The 24,017-nt window shown below is 34.7% G+C and overlaps 1 protein-coding gene across 1 annotated transcript in view; it reads right to left on the reverse strand.

The window, feature by feature from the left end:
• The window catches only part of NKAIN3 (sodium/potassium transporting ATPase interacting 3), a 433,118-nt gene extending 411,953 nt beyond the window's left edge, over window positions 1-21,165 (reverse strand). Inside the window, exon 1 of the mRNA XM_031946357.1 lies at window positions 20,626-21,165. Within this exon, the coding sequence (XP_031802217.1) occupies window positions 20,626-20,679 (54 nt within the window). The 5' untranslated portion in view covers window positions 20,680-21,165. The remainder of the gene's footprint in view (window positions 1-20,625) is intronic.
• Between the last annotated feature and the right edge of the window lie 2,852 nt (window positions 21,166-24,017).

Consider the following 24,017-nt stretch of genomic DNA (forward strand, 5'->3'; position numbering starts at 1 on the left):
CTTGAATTAAAACCTTGTACATTTTAATGACTAAAATTGAATGAAATATGTTCATTCTTTGGCTCTGTGGCTTAGAGAGCCAGTCACCTTTTTTTCTCTAAACTACACAACATGAATTTTATCTTCTAAAGCACATTCTCTGATCAAACAGTAATACAACTCAATACATAAAAATAAGTAACATATAGAAAGTCTTTAGACTCTTTTCTCCAGAAAGAATAATTAAAATATTCCATAAATGATAAATTACAAGATGTTTTTAAATAACCACTCTAAGGCCCAGAAGAATCAGTATAAAGAGATAGTTTAATCTTTATAATCACTGATTACTTGACATCTATGTAGAAGAGTTAATTAGGTCCAATCATGAAGATCATCTGATCTGGACATTAAGAGTATGATTCCCTAATTCACTGGTGGGAAGTGATCAACACTAATCATATAGTAATGACTTTATACCATATTTGAGTGGACTAGATTCAAACCAATGATCCAAAGATGAAATTTATGAACCACTAACAATTTTAAACTATTTACTCCCATATCAGCAATCAATTTAAAAAAAAAACAATATTTTGTTCTCTGTAGAAATGACATTTCACTTATCTTGAAAAATAACAATTTTACTACTTTTAACTACACTTCTACAAGAACATGCCTATATTTTATTTCTGTGGATTTTAACTAAAGTATGAGCATACTTTCAAATCAAAATTACAAAGAAAACCTAGAATCACTAACTTGATAGAATACCAGTGTTTTGGCAGGAAGTTTGATAGTAGGGTAAGGAGAGAGATCGGTTTAGTGTTTTCTTATATTTTTTCTTCTTTTAAATGAACATGGTTCTCAGACATATTAATAGATTAATGAAATATGAGCTAATAATCTTTCCATACTCTGAAGTGGATAGCAAAGCAAGAGTGATATTGATAAATTAGCTTCCATACACTGCCTCACTCCCACCCCTACCCCAGAATCCTGAAAGGCACTGAATAAAACAAATAATTTCAATCTGGTAACCAGAATCCCAGCCTTCCTTCTTATTAGGCATATGACACAGGGCAATATCTTACATATTGTAAAATGGAGATAGCAGGAATTTATCACCTAGTTAAAATAAGGACAAAAAATGAAGTATTGAAAATTGGAGAAATAAATGAATTGGAAGATAAAAGACTATGGAACTGATTAAACAAAAGTATAAGCTATTTCTTTGAAATCATTAAGAAAAGCAATAAATCTTTTACCAAACTGATTAAAAAGAAAGAAAACAAAATTAAGTATGAAAGTTGAAATAAAATATACTTTCTTCCTGATGGAGTTTTATAAAGAAACCATTTTATAAACTTTGAAGCATTAAATAATTTTGGGCTATTATTATTTTATTATATATATTATGTATATTATTATAGCAACTTCCTTGGAAAAGAAAACTAGCCTGACTAATACGACGATAACACAATTGCTTATCTCTATTCCAGTGAAAGATAAAAGATGAATAAGGAAGAACCTTCTGATAGCAGGTGACATAAAAAGTTAAAAGCAGACTATTATTGCAAGGTATTATAAAATCTTCCCAGAAATATATAAGAATCAAATAAGACAGTCATTTGCTTAGATGAGGCAGCTAACTGGCATATTGGATAGATAGAATCAAGAATATTTGGCTTCAAATCCTCATCTGGCACTGCTAAAATGTGTGACTCTGGGAAAGGCACTGACTGACTCTCAGCCTTCTTTCTCATATATTAAAAAAAGAGCAAATGATATTCTATACCAATAGGATTTTTAAGACTCAAATGAGATAAACATAAAGTCAGGAAAAGAGTAAAACCTTTATTAAGCACTATGTTCCTGGCATTGTGCTAAGCACTAGAGATACAAATACAACCAAAAAGAAAAGCAACCCTGCCTTCAAAAGCTATATAAAGGTTTGTTATCATTATTATTAGATGGGTTAGCCACAGTCCTCTCTGAAGGTGGGGGTTGTTTAATTATTTGAATACTCTATCATTAAGAATTTTTAAAACTACAAATTATTAAAATAATCTTATAAGAGAAAATTAATATTTCCTCATATATTAAATAAATCCTTTGTTCAAAATAGAGAAGTATCACATTATCCATCCTCTAGGTGATGGGTAATTTCCTAATTTCACCCTCAAAATCTTTATAAATTCAACCTTCTAGCACTCCAAATTGTTTTATTACATTTAGATCTTGCTAAAAAAGCATCTCTCTAGTTCCTAAAGATAATTAGCAAATGATGTCATCAGAAATTCTATCAATCATCATCCAGTTTAGCCACTTTATTCACATTTCTCCCCAAATTAAAAATGTGATAGTTCAATTCTGTACCATTGCCTCATAATCAAAGTTTTATGTGTCTATAAGAAAACATTCATAATGATTTGAACATTAAAAGGAGATGTGAAAAGAGAAGACATACATTCAGTTATATGAGCAAGTTTCAAACATTTGATTCAGGTAGGAAATCAATCAAGAAGACTACTTTTTTAAAGCTGGCTCCAAATACAGAAAAACTCCCTGACACTGAACCAGCGTGACCATTCTTATCCTTGCACCTGCTCCTGTGAACAACAGTCCATCCAAATCCTGCAATCAATGCATTTGTCAGTACCATTAACCATGGCCTTTCATACCCCTTCCCCTTCATCTTCCTTTACCCATGGACAGATGCTTCATCTCCAAATCAATGAACTGGTGATTCTTTCGCCAACATCAAATGGTGCAGCAATTTATCAGTTCAAGGATTTTACTTTCTTTAATTTATCAAATCTAGCAAGCCTCAGTGCCATTAGCTAAACATTTATTATTATATCCACTGTAACATATGCATTCAACAGCACTGGCCTAAGATCAAAATGTTTCATAAGGGTAATTAGCAACTAGCTATAATTTCATTTTACTATATTGTGCAAAATATGGAAGATGAAAATTCAAATTAAGACATTGTGCACTATGTGTCATTTGTTTTCTATACCATTTAATTGACATGTTGATTGCTAATCAATTTTGAAATGTTATCTTTTAATCTGATGGCCACATTTTTTCCCAATGCATGAAGATTTACATATATTACACTAATTAGTGTTAATGGGGATTATAAACATAAATCTTTAGAACATCAAAAGAATAATTAATCTCTTAACATTACCAAAATATTCATCAGCCTCTTCATTCATAATATGAAAAAAGATCCTTTTTTCTTACCATCTAGCTGCTAAAATTTACACAAATTACTTTAACAATTTTATAAAAGAAATTAAATCACAGTTAAATGGTAAAATGAAGTCAGAATTATATTGTAAAAGTATAGAAACATCTGTATTGTTTCTTTTTATGCCTTCCCATCTGAGATATGAACTTCACCTCAAATCTAATGAAAATTTTAATTAATTTCCCTTACAAAACAGAAATTGAACATTTCAAATGATTATGTCAACAATATAATTATGTCAACAAATTGACATAGAATAGGTGAAATTTGTAGCATCTTACAATTTGCATTCTTCTTGTACATTTCTACAACATGATATACATTATTTCAAATGTTCCACTTTTCAGAAAATTCAACCCCTTCTGGACACTTCAGAATAAATATTTTTATATAATATTTTACTTTGTTTTAATAATAAGAGAATGTGATTTTTGTAAAAAGACAAATAGACTAGTTGAAGTTTTGAATTGGTCTAATCATTCTGGAAAGTAAATTGGATTATCCTTTAAAAGAAGGGAAGAGGGCCAGAATACCCATGACCAAGTTTGTGTCTCTTTTGAGTGTCTATATATTAAAAGAAAGTATCCACTTGTGCAAAAAATATTTATAGCTATACTTTTGTAATAATAAATAATTGTAAATAAGGACATACTCACCAATTGAGAATGGCTAAACATATCATGATATATGAATGTAATAAAATATTATTTTCCCCTAAAATATTGATAGGGAGGAAAATTTGAATAGAACAGTATGAACTGACAAAAATTTTAAGTAACCACAACCAGAACAAAATGAGAGATGAAAATTTCAATTAAAACATTGTATGGTATCTAATTTCTTTTTATTACCATTTAGTTGGCGTGTTGATTGTTAATTAATTTTGAAATGCTATCTTTTGGTCTAATGACCATATTTCTTTCTCAATGCATGAAGATCTACATACAATGACTAAATAATATAAAGGAAAGTATTTGTGAAAAAAACAATTACTTTGATCAATGCAATAAATAATCATTGCTCCAAAAGACTAATGATGAATCATATCTCCCAGCTTTTAATAAAGAGGTGATGGACAAAAGAAGAACAAACATATATTTTCTTGTTTTTCTTGAATGAATGTTTTTATTTGGTAAAGAGGGAGATGGGGACAGTGAGTGGACAATATAGTGATGACAAAAATGAATAAAAGAGTATCAATGAAACTTTTATAAAACACACATGAAAGAAAAAAATTCGGAAGACACAAACAAGCAGAGCAGTATTGGCATTATTGTATAAAATGTAATATATTCTTTACCAAAAAACAAGATAAGTATAACAGAAATTCTGGTTTTGTTTACAATCCTCCTTTTCTGTTTGTTTGCATTTTTTAAATAAATTTTTGATGTTTAAGTTCATAATGTAAATGTTTTTGGTGTGCTTTGTTCTCAAAGATGACCATAACTTCAGAGAGATGATATCATGACATGCAAGGGAATTGGATTTAAGTGAGGGACAGCTATGCAAAGTCACCAATCTCACTTTCTCCTCCAGAGCCATCTCAGTCCAGTGGCCAGATAGAAATCAGAATAACTGGACATGGCCTTAGATGCAGTGGGAAACCTTGCCTTTTAAATCTAAGGTCTTTATAGATTTCATTTGACTGAGATATTATCCAATCAATGATTAAGGGTAGCCAAGAAATGAGGCAAGAAAAGTCTTTTTCACCAAGTTAAAAAAAAATCCAGGAGGGTAGAGTGCCTGGCCAAAACAAAAATTTCACTTGTAGGCAATGAGAGCCAAAACAAAGACCAAAGAGCTTTAGTTGCCTTTTAAAAAACTAACGCAAATACATTTGAGTGCATGTATAATGAATAAATGAATAGCAACTGTTGCAAAACAACCTATCCTACCCCCAAAAAAGAACCCTACATATGACTAGTTTGGGAATCAGAAGAGCTGGGTACAAGTATTGCCTAGCTTGCATTTTTATAGTATTGTAAGGTTTGCAAAGGAATTCACATTAATTTTATTTCATTCAAGTTTCTCAACAACCTAGGTACCATTAGTATCCATTTTATTATCATTGCTTATCCTTCATTCTCAAAGAGGACCTTGACATCAGGTAATTCTATGACATACAAGTGAATTGGATTTAAGTGACGGAAGGCTGTACAAGGTCACCTGTCTCACTTACTCTTCCAGAGTCATCTGGGTCCAGTGGCCAGATGCAGATCAAGATGACTGGAGATGGCCCTGTATAAAATGGGAGAACCGGACTTTTTTAAGCTAAAAGCTTCAACAGATCTCAACTGACTCTGGCTTCAGCCATTCAGTGATTAAGGCTAAGTCACAATTGAGATATAGAATCTCCTCTTTTACCTAGTCCAAAAAAAATCTAAATACTTTACAAATAGGGTAGCTGGCTAAATATAAGTGTGTGAAGGAAAATGTGAATTCAAGTCTTTCTGACTCCAAGTCCAGTACTCCTAACCACTGTGCCATCTACTTGTCACTGACACATAGTCCTCAGATTCTTCTTCTGTAAAATGAGACTTTAGGCTAGATGATGTTTTGTGTCCTTTCCAACTTTTAATATACAATTCTATTTTTCTTTACCTTTCTAATATTAAACATATCACTTCCCTATTCAACCTTTAGCAGCTCTTATTGCCTTAAGGCTAAAATATAAATACCTTTGTCTGATTTTAAAAGCCCCCAGGCTCCAACCTATCTTTTAAGCTGCATTATTTATTGGTTTCCTTCTTGCATTCTACAGTCCAACTATAATGTCTGTCTTGGTATGCATCCTAAATGTCATCCCCTCTCTAATCTTTCCTCTTGTCATACTCTACCTGTAGTACACTCACACCTCTCCTCAACTCATAGAATACCTGACTTTTTCACCCCAAGCACCGCCTTCTATTTAAGAGGCTTGAAATCGGTGTCATATAAACTTCATAAAAATATGACAACTTTATTTCAATATAATTGACTCCTTGTAAACCTTTTTTTTAAAACATTACTCTGAGAAGAGTTCATTCAGACTGACAAGTGGTCCATGAAACACAAAACATTAGAAACCTCTATCCCACAAGAAAAGTTTTCTGAGGCCCCCTCCAACTTCTAGTGCTTCCTTTTCATAAACAACCATTTTTTCACATTTATGCTCTTCCTATGTGTATATCCATATATTGTCTCCCTGATATATTATAATATAACATTATTGAGAGCAAGGACTCTTCAGTTTGTGTCCTTGTATTCCCAGGGCATAGTACTTCAAAAGTATTTGCTGATTGATTGATAATTCCTCATATGTAATCAAATTGACCAGTTATTCCCTTGGTCAAACAATTCATCACATACTTTAATGTTTTTCCACAAACTATTCTAATTCATAACATGAACTCCTTCATCTTTGCTTTCTATAATCTTTGCCTTCCTTCCATTGAGGTACCACTTTCTCTGTGAAGCCTTTCCTGATTCCCCAATTGTTACTGTTTTTCCTTTTTTAGTTTTCTTTGTACTCTACTAATCTGAGTAAAAATGTCTCCATGGGAATGTGAGCTCCTTATGGGCTGAGAAGAGTTTGATTTTGTATTTTTATTTATAGTGTCTTATACATAAACATTTGTTTAATTGAACTGATCAAAGCAGTATTTTTAAAAATTCAATAAACAATTCAGGATGCATTCAAGGAGGAAAAAGAAGAGAAAGAGAAGGAAGAACTTTTACTCAAGGAATTCAAATAGGAGGTACATTCCTAGTAAGCAGTAGCTCATAGCTGCAAGACTGGCAGTTACCTAAATATGAAACAATGTGAGTGCATTTAAAAAAACAGAGAGATAAGTGCAAGAGACATTGCAAGGGAAAAGTGAACAGAAAGTGATAGCTTTACTAGATATTGGAGAAAGAGAAAGATGAGTCAAGGTGACTCCAAAGTTTCCGATCTGTTTGACAAAAGATCCCATTTATAAGACCTGAGAGTATTGAAAAGGGAGCTAATGTAGAGAAGAAAATAACAAAAATAGTTTTAGAGAGCTAATGGAATATACACATGCTACAGCCCAAGCAGAAGTTAGAAATCATGGGATTTAGAGATTTAAAAAATTGGGGGATGATTTACTCTAATCTACTTTATAGATATGGAAATTAAGGTACAGATATGATATGACTTGTTTAAAGTATCATAGGCAGTAGCAAAGCTCTTATTCACAGGTTCTCTGACTCCAGGTCTGATATTTTTTAAACCACAATAGAGAACTCTTGATCTTTCCTAGCTTCCCAAATTGTCCTGTCTTCCTTTCTATCACTATCAGCTAGATGCTCCCTCAGAAGCTAAAGTGATTTTCTTAAACTATAGATTTAAGTATGTTACTCCCTCAATAAAATCCAACAGTTTCCTATTACCCTCGGGATCAAATATAAAATACTTTGTCATTTAAAGCTCTTCAACCTGTTCTCTTCCGATGTTCCTAGTCTTCTGACATTTTGTTTTATTCCCATCCACATACTCTATGATTCAATGACACTAGCCAACCTATTCTTCCCAAATGACATTTAGCACCCTACTCTTTGCCTTTGAATTGGCTGAACCCCATTTCCAGAATGTTTTCTCTTTTCACTTCTACCCACTGGCTTTCTTGGATTCCTTCAAGATTCAGATCGAATCTGAAGCTACCTTCTCTATAAATTGTTCCTTGCTATCCCCGCCTCCTTCATTCTTTCCACCTCATTGCCTTCCTTCTGAAATTACCTTCCATTTACACTGAACACATTTTGTACATACATAATTTTTTGTATGTTGTCTCTCCTATTACAATGTCAGCTTCCTCAAAGCAGGGCATGTGTTTTTGCATTTCTTTTTATCCCTAGTGCTTAGTCTAGTGACTGGAAATTAGTAAGCACTTAATAAAAGCTTGAATATAGATGAAAGGATTGAACAGAAGGCATAAATTATTGTTATTATTTCAAATAATAATAGCTAATGGTTCTAAAGTGCTTTTAAAGGCACATTACACATAATATATTTTTATTTGTTAGTATATTTTTTAGCTAAAAGCAACAGTGGATAAAAGTATTGTGCCTGGAATGAGGAAGACCAGAATTTAAATCCATCTTCAGACATTTACTGGCTGTGTGTCCCTAAGCAAGTCACTTTGCCTCCACCCACTTCAGTTTCCTCATATGTAAAATGAAGATAGTAATAACACCTATCTCCGAGAATTGGTGTGAGGATCAAATTAAATAATAATTGTAAAGTAATTAGCACGGTTCCTGAAATAAAGTACTTTGTAAAAAATTAGCTATTATTATTATTAAATTACTTAGGAGAGTTCCAGGAACATAATAAGTGTTTAATGAATGCTAGTTCCCAATATCTTACAAAAGTGAAAGTTGAAAACTCTTTTCATGTAATTGGAAAAATGAAATACTATTGAAATATATATATATATATATATATATATATATATATATATAAATACTTTCCTCTCTTTAAATCCATGGATACTTAGAGTTGGAAAGAACTCCAAAGTCATCTAGAACAACCTGCCTTCTAATGTAGGAATATACTTTAAAGCATCCAAGACATGTGTAGTCATTCTATTCCCCCTTAGAGCAGCCAATTCTATTTCTGAATAAGCACTATTATAATTTTTTATATCGAATCGAAATTCCTATTCCCTTTTTCACTTCTACTTATTGTTCCTATTTCTGTACCCTCAAGTGAAATAATGCTTTCCCCTCTTCTAAATGCTTCATTTGAAGTCAAGTGACTTGTGTTCAGATCCACTTATGCAGATAGATCCCTAACTGTGGGATTTGGGGCAAGTTACCTATCCATTCTGGGCCTGTTCCTTCATTCATAAAATGATCCAAATCTATGACCCTATGGCACAATTTCTAAAATTGTTACTATCATGATTACTCTCCATTACAACAAGGTTCACTTGTTTCAACCATACTCGGAACCCAAAGTTTAACAAGATAGGTATTCCATTGGCAAAGAAAAAATCATAACTAGCCAACATTTATAGAGACCTTTTAGAATTACAAGTTGATTATGTAATCAACCATCGTTTATTATGTACCTATTGAATGCTACACTGGGACAACCAAATTCATCCAACTTATATTCTTTTGGCAGACAAAAAATCCACATATAAGAACATATAAAAAAAAAGCATATGGGAAAAAAAGTGTTCAGTTTTGTCTGTTTTACAAATGAAGAAACTGAGACCATAAGAGATTGTGTCTCACTGTAGTCACACAGTTAGTAGCAGAAACTCAGAATATTATTCATAAAATTAAAAACCTACAATAATACTATTATGATGGACTAATCAATTTTTCTACTTCACCAATTGACTTCAAAGTCACTCAGGTGGAAATCCAGATGGATGAAATCTTTGCTGAGCATCGCAAGTTCCATAGTCAGTTAGGTGGTGCACACAGTGGGTATGGGATAAGATCTGAATTCAAACCCAATTTCAGACGTTGGCTATCTGTGTGACCCTAGGCATGTGCCATAGTTTCTTTTACTATATAATGGAGATACTGATAGTACCTACTCGCAAGGTTGTTGTGAGAATCAAATGAGATAATATCAGATATCTGTGAAGTATGTAGTATAATGCCTGGCACATAATAAGCAAAAAGTGTTTATTCTTAAATTTAATAATTAATTTAACTAATAAATGTTTATTCCATTTCCCCCATAAGATACCCTTGACTAAAACAGTATAATCATAACTTGAAGGAACATTACATTATTTAACATTCAAACAATCAAGTAACAAACAATTCATTAAACATTAAACAGACTAAATTCCAGCCATTCTGGAGAGAAATTTGGAACTATGTTCAAAAAATTATCAAATTCTGCATACCCTTTGATCCAGCAGCTTTTCTATTGGACCTGTATCCCAAAAAGATCTTAGAGCAAGGAAAGGGACCACATGTACAAAAATGTTTATGGCAGCCCTTTTTGTAGTAGCAAGAAACAGGAAACTGAATGGATGCCCATCAGTTGGAGAATGGCTAAATAAGTTATGGTATATGAATGTTATGAAATGTTATTGTTCTATAAGAAACAATCAAAAGGATGATTTCAGAAAGGCCTGGAGAGACTTACAGGAACTGATGCTAAATGAGCATTATATACAGTAACAACAATATTATACGATGATCAATTCTGATGGATGTGACTTTTTCTAACAATGAAATAATTGAGGCCATTTCCAATGATCTTGTGATGAAGGGAGGCATTTGCATCCAGAGAGAGAGAAGACTGTGGGAACTGAGTGTGAGCCATAACATAGCAATTTCACTCTTTTTTGTTGTTTGTTTGCATTTTGTTTTCTTTCTCATTTTTTTCCTTTTTGATCTGATTTTTTCTTGTGCAACAAGATAATTGTATAAATATGTATATGGATTTAACATATGTTATTGTATTGTATTGGATTTAACATATATTTTACCCTATTTCACATATACTGGATTATTTACCATCTAGAAGAAATTGGGGGAAAGGAAGGGAAAATTTGGAACACAAGATTTTGCAAGAGTCAATGTTGAAAAATTATCATGCATATGTTTTGAAAATAAAAAGCTTTAATTAAAATTTTTTTAAATAAACACAGACTATATACTAGATAATGTCTAAATATTGCTAATACAAGTATAAGTGAGCCACTCAAAAAGCTTATTTTCTACTATTCCGGCTACTCTACTGAATCTCCCTTGTCTAGAGAAAAGGCCCCAAAGACTGAACAATTTTATGAAAAAACAAACAAGTGACTCATCAACCAAATCAAAAAACCATAATTTCAGCATCACCATGAAAGCTCCAGTTAGGATTTATTTCTCTTTTATGCCATCAATTAATTGCCAAATACTTTTTTAAAGGATCTGTTATACATCAATCATTATATTAGGTCCAAAGTATAAGAATTCAAAGTTCTTCATGAGAGATGAGGATGATTCTCTGGCTTCATAGGAAATATATGTGATAAAAGCAAAAAAATGAAAAAAAACAACACTTATTTGCTTAGTTTGTATCTGACACTATGCTAAGAACTGAGGATAGGGATAGAAATTAAATCCATGACAAACTATTTAACCTATAATTTGAAGAAAAGTTGCTGATCTACATTTGTAGAGGGAGTTTCCCCACCTGGAAGTTTCCTATAAAAGCAGTCGGGATACAAAAATGAAAAATAGGACAGTTCCTCTTCTCAACAAGGTGATAATCCAATAGGAGGTAATAGCATAGTTGAGAGCAAATTGAAATAAGCAGGCCTTGGGGTCTGGGTCTCCATATACTCTCGGAAACTGCCACTGCAACTTCACTTTACCAGGAATTACAGTGGGTCCTAGACTGACTACTTAAAGCTTCTCTGATTCACTGAATTTGAGACTTCTAACTTTTCCTGTCTTGATAAACTTACTCTGAATATCCCCAATACTAGTCTTTTCCCACAACTATATGACCCTCTTGTCCTTACTGATCATCACCAAAGTTTTCTGCCTCCTCTAACCATGTTTCAGAATAGCAACCAGGATTATAGTCATATCCTATTTACCATATTTGATCCATTCCAGCCAAATGCAAACTGTTTATAATGCCCCACCCCGCAAAAAATTTTCAGATTATTTTCAAATAACGTTTGCCAACAAATATTTAATAATACCCTCATTTGAGACATTAGTTTTTATGTGATCTTAAAACCCTTAAGTTCCATTTTGTAACCTATATTGTAAGATGTTCAGAAGCTCTGTTTAAGCAATGTTGTTTATTTCCTTTAATTTTTGAAGTTTTCAGAATTAAGAATTTAAGAAGAATGTTTGAGGAGCAAAGTCTACAAATCTTGAATATTTTTCCTACTCACTATACAAATATAATTCTCCATTAAGAATAACAAGCATTTCATTTACATATCAAAAGCATATTATACCCCCAAATGACTCAAGAACAACATCAACTTTCATAATAACATAATACAGTGCCATAGTTACTAACACTACATCATGCAGAGTACAATATTATTAAGGCTTGTTATTTCTATATTAATGTAAATATTTCTATTTCTAAGTAAATAGAAATAAATACATAGAAAAAATTTAAATGAACTTAAATGCTCAAAAAATGAGGTTTTCTGAGTAAGTGAATTTTGGGGCGGTTTTTTACGTACTTAAATAAATCATAGATTCAAATTAGGAATAAAATTTAAAAACATCTCTTGATCTCCTTCATAACCTATAGTACAAGTCCAGTCAACAAATATTTTAGATGTATACTATGTTCCGGCCACTATGCTATGCTAACAGCTAAGACTTAAGGAGTATAAAGGTAAAAACAAACCAAAACCAAAAACAAAAACAAAACAAAACAAAACAAAAAAACAGGCCTTGTTCTTAAAGATCTTATAGTTGACCAGGGAATGCAACATGCAAAGAACACCACACAAACAAAATATATCTAGGATAACGTAGAAGTAGACTGAAAAGGAAATTAATTAAGGAGACTCGGGAAAAGTTTTTTGCAAAAGATACAATTATGAGCTAAGACTTAAAAGAAATGAGAAAAACCAGAAAACAAAATTGAAAAGGGAGATTGTTCCAAGCATGGGGAACAGCTAAAGAAAGCATTAGGAGTTGGAAAATGGAGTTTCTGTATTGTGTAAACAACAATAAGGAGGTCTGTGTTTCTGAATTGCAAAGTACATGGTGGAAGGGAACAAGTGGTGTAAGGAGGGGATAAAAAGACTGGAATAGTAAGAAGAGGTCAAGTTATAAAGAGTTTTATAAGCCAAACATGTCAGGCTTCTAGGACAGGAGTAGCCCAGGGGTTAGAGCTGTGTAGGATATTCTGACTCCAAAAATGTTTCACTCCCATACGGTAATCAGTTTGTAATTTGGTTTGGATACTTCACCTGGCTTCCCTGGATTCCTCTTTGCTTCATATATCCTATTCTTATAGTCTTATATGTAAGAATATAATAATATATCTTAATAATATATTTTATTACTTCTCCGTTTTTTGTTCATCTGATATTTTGCCCGCCTCCTCTGATCTCTGATACACATGGCTGGCATCTTAGACTTCCACTCTTTTGTCTACCCTGGGATGCTGGTTCAGAGTGGTCACAGAGCATAGGTACCACACGCTCTTTTATTGATTTTGTGAGGCAATTGGAGGTAAATGACTTGCTCAAGGTCACACAGCTAGTGAGTGTTCAGTGTTGGAGGCCATATTTTATTTCAAGTCCTGACTCCAGGACTGGTGCTCTATCCACCATGCCATATAGCTGCCCTGATCTCTTTCTTTAGTGCTACATTAATGAATAGAGCAGCTGTAGATGAGTGACCCACAGCTAACCTCTTCCCTTATTACTAAAACCCAGAAGGATGCACACAGTTTCATCTAGATTCAAACATCCTGACATCTCAGAAGGGTTCTCAGACTCAGGCACTGGGAGAACTTGCCCCAGTAAGAATATTATTCAACTATATACTTAATAGTATGAATAAGGTAGAAAGGATTACTAGTAATTGAGGCATGTACCCTTTCAGAGTATAAGTAGACACAATAATAGAAGAAAATAATAACTCTAACATCTAGCCATTTTGTCATATTGAACTTCTTTCTTCCCCCTCTCATCGCTATATTCCCAAATTTTTTTTGCATTCTTTATGTCTACACTGAGTCAGTTAAGTAGCAGACTAGAGAGAAACCTAATCCTGGAGTCAAGACCTGGATTCAAATGTAGTCTTAGAAATTTACTAGCTCTGTTACTCCAGGCAAATTATTTAATTTTCTTTGTCCTTATTTCCTCATTAATAAAATGAAAATAAGAAAAGCACCTCTCTCTTAGGTTGATGACAAAGAGGATGATGAGGAGGAGGAGGAAAAGGAAGAGAAGGATTAAGAGAATGAAAGTAAAACTGCTTTTCTTTTGCCATAAGGACAAACAAATCTCTCTTCCAAAACCCTGAGCAAGACCACTGCTATTCTCTACCTGTAGTATTTTAGCTTGACTGAATAAGCTTTATTTCTCAACTTGGGGATATCAATCCATGACCCAGTTTTTTTCAACTGATACCAATGAAATATTTCTGAAAAGTATTAGTTTGCTTTTCCATCCTAAACAAATGTTCATATGCATGGTTTAGTTCTGGTTTGGGGTTTTTATCCAACACTAGAATGTTATCAGTGTGGATAGCTTCTGATAGCTATCCACAGTGGATGATAGCATCCACCAATACATATCCATAACTATTTCATAATTATAGTTTTAAAGATTTGCATGGGCCACTAGGAAATTAAAATATGTACTTTATACAACTAGTATGTGTTCAGAGATGAGTATTTAACAACTTCATTCTAATCCTGAGACCAACCCTCTATCTCTATTACCCCGACCTGTTGCTCTCCGTAAGTAAAAAATTGTTCAGTCATATCTGACTCATTTTAACCATATGGCAGGATCACAATGATATTGTCAAAGATATTGGAATGGTTTGCCATTTTCTTCTCCAATTCATTTTACAAATGAGGAACTAAGATAAATAGGGTTAAATGACTTACCAAGGTCATACAACTAGTAAATGTCTAAGGTCAGATTTGAACCCAAGATGAGTCCTTATGATTTCCAACTCTATCCACCATACCATCTAAGGTATGGTGGTATAATCCTAAGGAGGAATACAATCAACAGAATTAAACCTTTCCTTGCCAATTAATAGTTCCATATTGCTTTCCACATTATTAATTAATTATTCGTACTTAAATGGCACTTTAAGATCTGCTGATCATTTTTCTCATGGTAAACCAGTAAAGTACATAGTACAGATGCTTTTTTGTCCCCATTTCAAAGGAAAAGAAAATGAGGTCAAGAGAGATGGATTTACCTATGTCATGATCACAGATGGTAAGTATAGAGAAGCCAAGACTTGAAGTCAAATCTACTGAATCCAATTCCAAGGTCATTATATCAGACCACTTCTCAAGGATTTTCCTCATATCTATTGTTATCGTAGATTTTAAAGGTTTTAGAAAATGATTTGAATATCTGCTGACACCAGAACATTATAGAAGTTGCATTTTTTCCTAAAAATAGCTAGTATCAAATTATTTCCTATCATTTTCTTGTTGCCTATAAAGATCACTTACAACATAAGATTCTAATTAATTGAAGTTTCAATTTTGTTTCATTCAAATTTATTAACTTTATGTTAAATTAATTGAAATAACTGCTTTAATACATACTGACATGATTAATAAAATATGTTTATTAATTAACACATTCATGGAAAAGTTTTCCCTTTAGCTGTGGGGACAGTGGATAGATTGTTGAAGTTAAGAAGACCAGAATCCAAATCAAGCTTCAAACACTTACTAGCTTTGTGACCACAGACAAGCCCTTTAACCTCAATTTTCTTCAATTTCTTCTTGTATAAAATGTGGATAGCAGCAATACCTACCTCTCAGGTTGTTGTGAAGATAAAGTGATATAATATTTGTAAAGCAATTTAAAAAACCTTAAAGCATTATATTAGTGTCATGATTATTGCTATTGTTATAATTATTAAATATTGAAAATACAACCCCTGCCACTTTTAATGGTTGAGAATTTAGAGAGTTATAAACTCATCAAGTGATATCTTTTATAATTTGCATATATCTTAATGATAATATTGATATCAACATTATAGAACAAATCTTTTTTTTAATACAATCACAAAAGGAAGCTTTTCTTGAGGCTTATTTTATATTACAATATTTTTCTAAAGTAATATTTATTCAATCAATAAAAAAAAAATTTATTGAGCTATATGAAAGGAAGGCTCTCTGGTAAGGAGTGAGATACAAAGATGTCTAAGATATAGTTCCTGACTTCTGGGAACTCACCATCTAGTAAAGGAAATAAATAGGCATATAAATCACTATCATGAAAGATAGACTGTAAGTACCATGGGACAAACAAAACTCCATCAGAATTCAATATTCTATAGGCAAAGTTCACATTTAACATATCAAGAAAGAAGCAAAACAAGACTTTGGCATATCAGGAAACATGATTAAACCAGACTAGGAAAGTATTTTGACATCAAGTATGCTTGGAAGTATTAAACTTTATTATATAATTACTAGATCCATAAATTTGTTTAATGTCTTTAAAATAATTCCTAGGGTTTGCATATAAGAAAAGTAAAAAAAAAAAAAAAAAATTAAATAGCACATATATGTCACCTTAAAGTCTACAACATATTTTTATATGTTATCTCAATGGAATCCTCACAACAACCCTATGGCATAGATACTATTATTATCCCTATTTTATAAATAGAGTAAGTAAAACTCAAAATAGTGAAATGACTTTCTGGAAGTCGCCCAGCTAGAACACCCATAAATATTTAGAGCTAAAAGGGACTGCAAGCAACATCTAGTCCAATCCTCTAAAACCCATGGAAGCAAATTGACTTCCCCAAGATCATACTACAAGAACACAGTAATCACAAAAATAACAAATCTAGAACTGGAAGGTACCTTGGAAGCCATACTAACTTCCTCATTTAACAGTTAAGGAAACTAAAGCTTGAGGACATTAAAAGAATTGTCCAAAGTTTCACAAATTGTGTCAGAGGTAGAATTTAAATCCAGGGCCTCTGACTTTAGAGACAGTATCTTTTATTGTACTATGTAACCTCTAGTTCTTAGGATTCAAATTTAGGTCTTCCTGACTGTTAAACGCAGTACTCTATCTGGTGTGCAGATTACATCACATAAAAGAGGAGAAACAAGATCCATTGAAAACACAAATACTTTCAAATGAAAAATATCAGTAAATCTCCATAGTAAAAGAAATGTTCTGTGTGGAACACAAAGCTTTCTTACTGCCTCATGTGCTGGCAAACATCCAAGGAGAGGTGAGCAGTACACTCCATAGGGCTCAGGCTAAAAAATTTTCTTGTAGTAACAGTCATCCATACCTCTCTATGCACATCCTTATCATGTTATTCCAATATTATGCAAAAGGAAAGGTTGTTCAAAATTTGTTTCATGTGCAGCATAAAGAGAAAGTTAAAAATACTTAGCTTCTTTGAGGAGGAGGGGAGGAAGTGTCACTTTCCCTTTCTGATTAGAGAGGTTTGTTTTTATTTGTTAAATAAAAGTATTATCTCTTTATTTGTATAACGACATTTGGTGTACATACATCATTTTTGTCATTCCAAATTGATTTTCTTAAAAGTATTCTGTGATTTCACCTCTTAACTTAAACATTGCCCATCCTCAGGAATATGTTCACCTCTCAAAAAATGGAAGTTTAATAAATCTTCCTCAGCAATAACAATCTCTAAGCACCAAGTTCTGCCTGACATATTTTATACTTGTGACCTCTTCCATGTTAGACAAAGACCTCAAAACCCCCCTGTGGTGACAACTCACATGAACATAAATTCAACAGACTGCCACCAAGACACCTCAGAACACCTGGATCTGCTTAGTGGATTTTTACTTAAAATATATGTGATATGGGCAGTATTTTTTTATTCATTGCATAAAAATATCATTTAACAAGAATCTATTAAGTATCAGCTATGTGTCAGAGAAAGCATTATATTTTTGTATTTTTTAAAAACAAATTTCTAGATTACTTATATTTGACAGTAATTTGACATTATAAAATATGCCTTTTCTTCCTCTCTTCAAAGTAATCATTCTCATAGTCAACCAAGTATGTATATCTTCACACTCATAAGATACCCAAAGAAGTGTAACCTTTTGACAATTATATGTAGGTTGAAATCTGAAGTGCATGGACTACCTAGTCTGATCCATTGGAGCCCCGAAGTATTGTTGACATCAATTGGGTAGGGTTTGATGTAATAACACTTCTTTATTTTTCTTTAACTTTTAGAACTTGCTCCTCTAATGTCTTTCTAAGGGTCATTAGAGTTAGCTCAATAATCAGAAGGCAGATTTTCCTGAGCAAATTTTTAATTAGAGCTTGATTATCTTCAACACTACTCAACACTTATCTACAACCTTCCCATGCCTTCCAGTAACTTGTACTCACAGAGTTCAAATTAATGCTAATATTAATCTTTCTCTTTTAAGGATATTTATGAAACTAAAGCTGATGCATTAGAAAAAGCAAACCACAGTATATCCCAGAGTCAGCAGTTGAAAAAAAAAGCACAGTAATATAAAACTAAAAAAACTTCATGGCCAAAATACACGAGTTCTATTTCCCTAGACCTGATTATATCACTTGCTAGTTATATGACCAGCAGCTAGATGGTATACTGGACAGAGCTCTGGGCATGCAACCAGGGCAGATGTGCTTTCAAATTTGGACTCAGATACTACTTTTGTGGATCTGGGCAAGTTATTTAAACCTGTTTGCCTTAATTTCCTCATCTGTAAAATGAACTAGACCTGATGATCTTTAAGGTTCCCTCTTTCCAGCTGTAAATTCCTACCCAATTTCTTGCCCTGAGCTGCTATGGATTTTCCATGTCACTGCTCTTCTCCATTAAGACTATAATCAAGAGTTGACTACATTATTTGCCTTCCAAGTAAGACCCTCCTTCAATTGAGAAAAGTAAATTTTGTCTTTCTAACATTCTTTTCTCTGTTAAGATAGAAATAATCATGTTTGAGTGAAACATTTTCTTACAGTGAAATAATTATACACAATAGGTTCCATTTAAAATATGTCAGGCAACAGAAGGTACTTTGCCAAAGATTAAGAAAAATGAACCACACTACAAATCCCTTTACGCAAAGGTTCATCCTTGAACTATTTATACATAGTTAAGAGCACATCAAAAAAGTAAGACTATGTCTCCAAAACAGTGGGGAGAGAGGAGGGAGAGAAAAGAAAACACTCTGAAATAGTAGAAAAGTGAAAACCTTTTAAAACACTCCTGGGACTGAGGAGTAACTTTTTTTTAAAGTATTTTTATCCCTTTGTTAATGAGCCATACAAAGGGTTGTTAGTGCTCAGTACATTTTTTTGGTTGGGAAAAATAGGCAAACTTTAGTAAAAGAAATTAGTAAACTACGACTCATGGTAATTTCATATCAATTGAGTTTGGTTTTTTGTTAGGGGGTGGTTGGTGTTACACATGGTAAAACACTGAAGAAAAACAGTAGACGGTGCTGGGTGTCCTTTCATGCATCACCACAAGAAGTATGTAGTGCAATGCCTGGCAGAAAGGGTCAGTAACCTTGAGCTCAAGAAAATGACTAAAAAGAAGAAGGAAAAAAAAAAAGAAAACACAGCAAAAACTCTAGATCCCAGTATACTATGTGCTAAAAGGAACATATGGAAATAAGCAGAGATAGATTAGATAGATAGATAGATAGATAATGTATGGATGGAAAAATTTATACTATGCTGTTAAGAGAGAATTGCATTTGTTTTTTTGTTTTGTTTTGTTTCAGATCTTTCAACTATCCATTAGCCTTGTTTTCTCAAACAAATCATACCTAACAGCTTGCCCTCCCTACTTTGTTCTCTCTTTAAGGACAACTGTAAATCTGTCTGAGTAAGAGGAGAATTTGAACTAAACCAAAACAAAACGGAAGAGAAGGATTCTTTAACACAGTCACACAGAAAAATCCACCAGCGATTTGAAAGACTTCAATAACTCTCTTTTAACCGAGGCCTGATAAGAATCACCTCACCTTTTCAATTTAGTTATATAAAGGTTGTTTCTTCTCTCTCGGGGAATCTGGGGCAATAGCACCCCATTTTGCCCTCCTTCCATTCAACTTATGCAAAACTGTTACTTTTCAAAAGAAAAGCCCGTAACACACCACTTAAACTTTCCTATCACTACAGAGGAGGTGTCGGTCTTCAGGCTCTAAGCTAGGGGGTGGGCGCAAGCCCTTCCCCAGCCACAGCGCCGCTTGCAGCATCCCCAGAACAACTGGGGGAGCTCAGAGGCTGAGTGACCGCCCGGGAGAGCGAGAGCGCTGGTTCCCAAATGCCTTGGGGAGGGGGTGGGGGAGCCTGACGTGAGAGTGGAGAAGCAAGTTGCGCCCTGGCACACAGACTGTAGCGGAGGGTGACGGGCGGCGAGTCCCGGGCTTCCCGGCAGCTCAGCCACCCGTGGGGGAGTTGGTGGGGGCGGGGAGCCCGCAGAAAGAGCAATCACTCAATCCACACACTAGCTCGCAAGCTCGTTCCCAACGTCCTGAGTTACAGCGCAAAGAGGAGAGCTGGTTGAGCGACTAGGGCGCTGCAGCCTAAGAGGTACTAGAGGGACTAAGGGATGGACTAAAGGGGTCGAGGCGCTTCCGGATCTCCAGACAAAGTGGTAGTGCCCGAGGGAGGTCCTGGCAAGAGACTGGGAGTAGGTGGCTTAGTTGGTCGGTGCTCACTCACCAGCTGCAGAGTACAGAGGAAGATGAGAGTGCAGCGCCCGGTGCAGCATCCCATGGTGACTGGCGGCGTCCGAGCCCGAAAGCTTCGAAGCTCCGGCAGACGTCTTCCTTTGCTTGTCTTCTCTAATGCAAGCCCCCCAAGCCTGCCCTGGTTCCTACTCCAACCCCGGCCCCCACTCAGGGGCGAAGGATCCCTGCCTCCAGGCAGACCCCACCACCTCTGCAGCCTCCAAGCTCTGTTTCTTTTTCCTCTATGTTTCTGGGCTTGGGGGCAGTGGTTTCTTGGCTAAGGAGGGGAGGGGGGTATCTCTCTTCTTTGTTGTAGTTTCTTCGGACTAAGCGAGCTGAGGTCAGTGCAGCCCAGAGGACTGGAGCATCTGGCTGGGGTCCCTTCCTCCCCACTGTTCAGGTCTACTTCTTGAGGAGGGGGAGCAGAGGGTGGGAGGAGGTGGGGGAGAAGGGAAACTACAGATGGTGAGTGGGTGAATGTCTGTTTAGGGGAGGGGTATACAGTAGGTGGGTGTCTGGTAAGTGGAGTAGGCTGACGGGTGTGTGTGTGTGTGTGTGTGTGTGTGTGTGTGTGTGTGTGTGAAGGTGGGAAGCAATGAATGAAAGAGATTATAACCAGAGGGGACTAGCTAGTCTTGTTCAGATTATTTTCAGGGATGTGTGTGTGTGTGTGTGGTGTTAGCGGATAGTGGTGTGTAGTGGTGGTGGTGAATGAATATGAGTGCAATTGAATAGATGAAATAGATAGATCTGCCTGGCTCTAGGATTCTGTCCATACACACGCCTTGTGAAGGAGATGGATGTGCCTGTAAACTGATGGGAGTATGTGTAAAGAATCCGTTAGGCAGCTGCCTATTAGGGTAAAGAGAAGGCAGTGGTGACTGGAGAGTTATAAATTGAGGGAGGTCGGACAGGGGAAACAGGTCAGGGTAGATAAGAATCCATGGATAGCAGCAAAAGATGGTATTTGAGGTAACTGCCTTATTGGAAAGAAAGTCATGTCGGGAAGTAGGGGTTTGCTGACTGAAAGGTGAATTGGATATGAGTCTGAAGGAGGGATCAAGGGAATGGCTGTGGACCAGGGGATATGGAGAAGGTGGAGGGTGCTGCTATGGATAGACTGACATTTCAGCAGTTGATTGCCTGGAGGGCGCTGATGCTATAGGTTGACAAGGAAAGTTGAATGGAGTTAGCAAGGAGACTTAAGAAGATCTTCGGGAAGATCAAAAGGCTAGGGAAACAAATAGGCTAAACATTTTAAAAAAGGAGATAGATTGGACTGAAAAAGCTTAAGGAGAGCCTTTCTTTACTGAACTAGAGTCCCTCTGTGTCATCACCATGAGAAGGAAGAACGAAGGTCTTTAAGATGAGAATTGAGTCAGAGCTTAGACTGAAGAAAATAGAAGTCCACATTCTGGAAGTAACTACACAAATACCCTGCAAAGAAATCTCTGATTGTGTTTCTCTTATGAAACAGAGTAGGCAACACTGCAGAGGACTGACTCTTATTCGTATTTTATTTCTGATTTCATTGGCATTTAGTGCCATGGGCGGAATTAGCGACAGGTAGCTTTTTTTTTTGGGGGGGGGGCGATACATCTAAAATACACCTTCAATGCAACCACACACCAGCGAGATTCCGTAGTACTTTGCAGAGGACAGAGGCTTTCAGTCAAAACTCGACTTAAACCTAGAACACACCCCTCCCTGTTCCTGCAGTTTGATACTGATTTGCATTAGAGAATACAGAAAGGAGGTTTTAAGTCTCAGAATAGGAATCCTTAATTATAAAAACCACCCTAGCAGTTCATTCATTTACGAATGTTTTGTTTATTATTTTTTTAGGAGAAGCTGAAAATCTATGATGATTTCTCTGCTGTGGATCTGTTTCTTTCCCAATTAACTAAGTAAAAGGACCCTTTTTGCTTCCAGAGTCCACAATTTAAACTTAAAAGATAGTGATTAGTTCCCAAGGAAAATCACTACTATTTCCTCTCCATCCTGTAGCCGCTCATAAATAACTTGCATGATTAAGAACTGTGAAGGGATAGGGAATGCTTACTTTCTTGTTTTCTTTTCTGCCCAATAAAAGAAGTGAATAGAGAAGGGAATGGAATCAGTAGTCCTTTATGGTCTTTATGGCATCACAGTCAAAATGATGAGATTATTGGTTCTCCCCAACTAAGGGAACAAGCCCACCTCCTTTTGGGGAATGAACCTTAAGAAAGGAAAAATGGACACAAGTTAATGAATAATTTAGCATAGTAGGGATAGCTGGGAATATTGTTCCTTCTAGAAAGTATCAAACCTTTCATTGCTATCAAAGCTGCAAAAAGTAGGAATTGAATAATGAAAGGGCCTTAAAAAAAAAAAAAATGTTTCTTTCTGTAGGTGCTGAAACCTGTTCTTTGCCTTTCAAATTTAGGGTCTATGAAAAACTATCAGGATGAAGTAATCATTTCTGTATACTCATCTCTGAATCTTTTTAAACTTCAAAAAACATTTAAATGGTTTACATTAGAAAATATTACCTAGAAAACAATAACATACTTTGCTGCATACATTTTTACAAAGAATCTGTTGGTAGACATAGTTCGGGGGTCCCAAAAGACACCCTTTCCAAATAGTCCCCACCTGGGAATTGAAGTCTCTCCTGTGAGAATTTCATCCTTTTAACTAAAAAAGAGTTGTAATGAAAAGAAGCCTGGACTTGGAGTCAAGAAACTTGAGTGCAAAAAATTATTTATTGACTGGGACACTAGACAAATCATCTCATCTCTCTGAGAGTTTCTTCACCTGCAAAATACTGCCTGTAAAGAGAATTCTTTGAAAAATTTGAAGTATAGAAATGTGAGTTGTTACTCTCCCTGCTGAACTGCAATTAAGTTTGGGAGGGGATAACCCTTTGAGTTATCTAGTATTTACATGGGGAGCAGAGAGATGCTCATGAAAAGAAAAAGATATTAAATGCTTATCTATACCATATTTAGACCCTGATTTTGCATATTTGGTTTATAATATAAGCCTTATAATGACAATTCTGAGACTTTTATGGCCCTCCTAAGATCTATTTCTAAAACTACCTTTGAATTAATAATAAATTTTGACAATAACTGGTTATTTGGTGTCTCCCTGAGGTTGTTATAATAATGCTACCATTATTAGAGTCTGTCTGGTTCTACCAAAGCAAGATGTGCTTTGTACTTTCCTGATGCATTTCATTCTACAAATGCAAAGTGTCATTGCTGCTGTTAATATTAATATATGCCTAGTGATCAAGATGAGTCTTTTTTTCTAAGCACTTTATTTACTATCAAGTGGCCAGTGACCACTGCTGGGAATTTTAGTGCTATCAAAATGTTCATAAAGATGATACATTGTTTT

This window comes from Sarcophilus harrisii, chromosome 1 (assembly GCF_902635505.1).
Source record: "Sarcophilus harrisii chromosome 1, mSarHar1.11, whole genome shotgun sequence".
Lineage (NCBI taxonomy): Eukaryota > Metazoa > Chordata > Mammalia > Dasyuromorphia > Dasyuridae > Sarcophilus > Sarcophilus harrisii.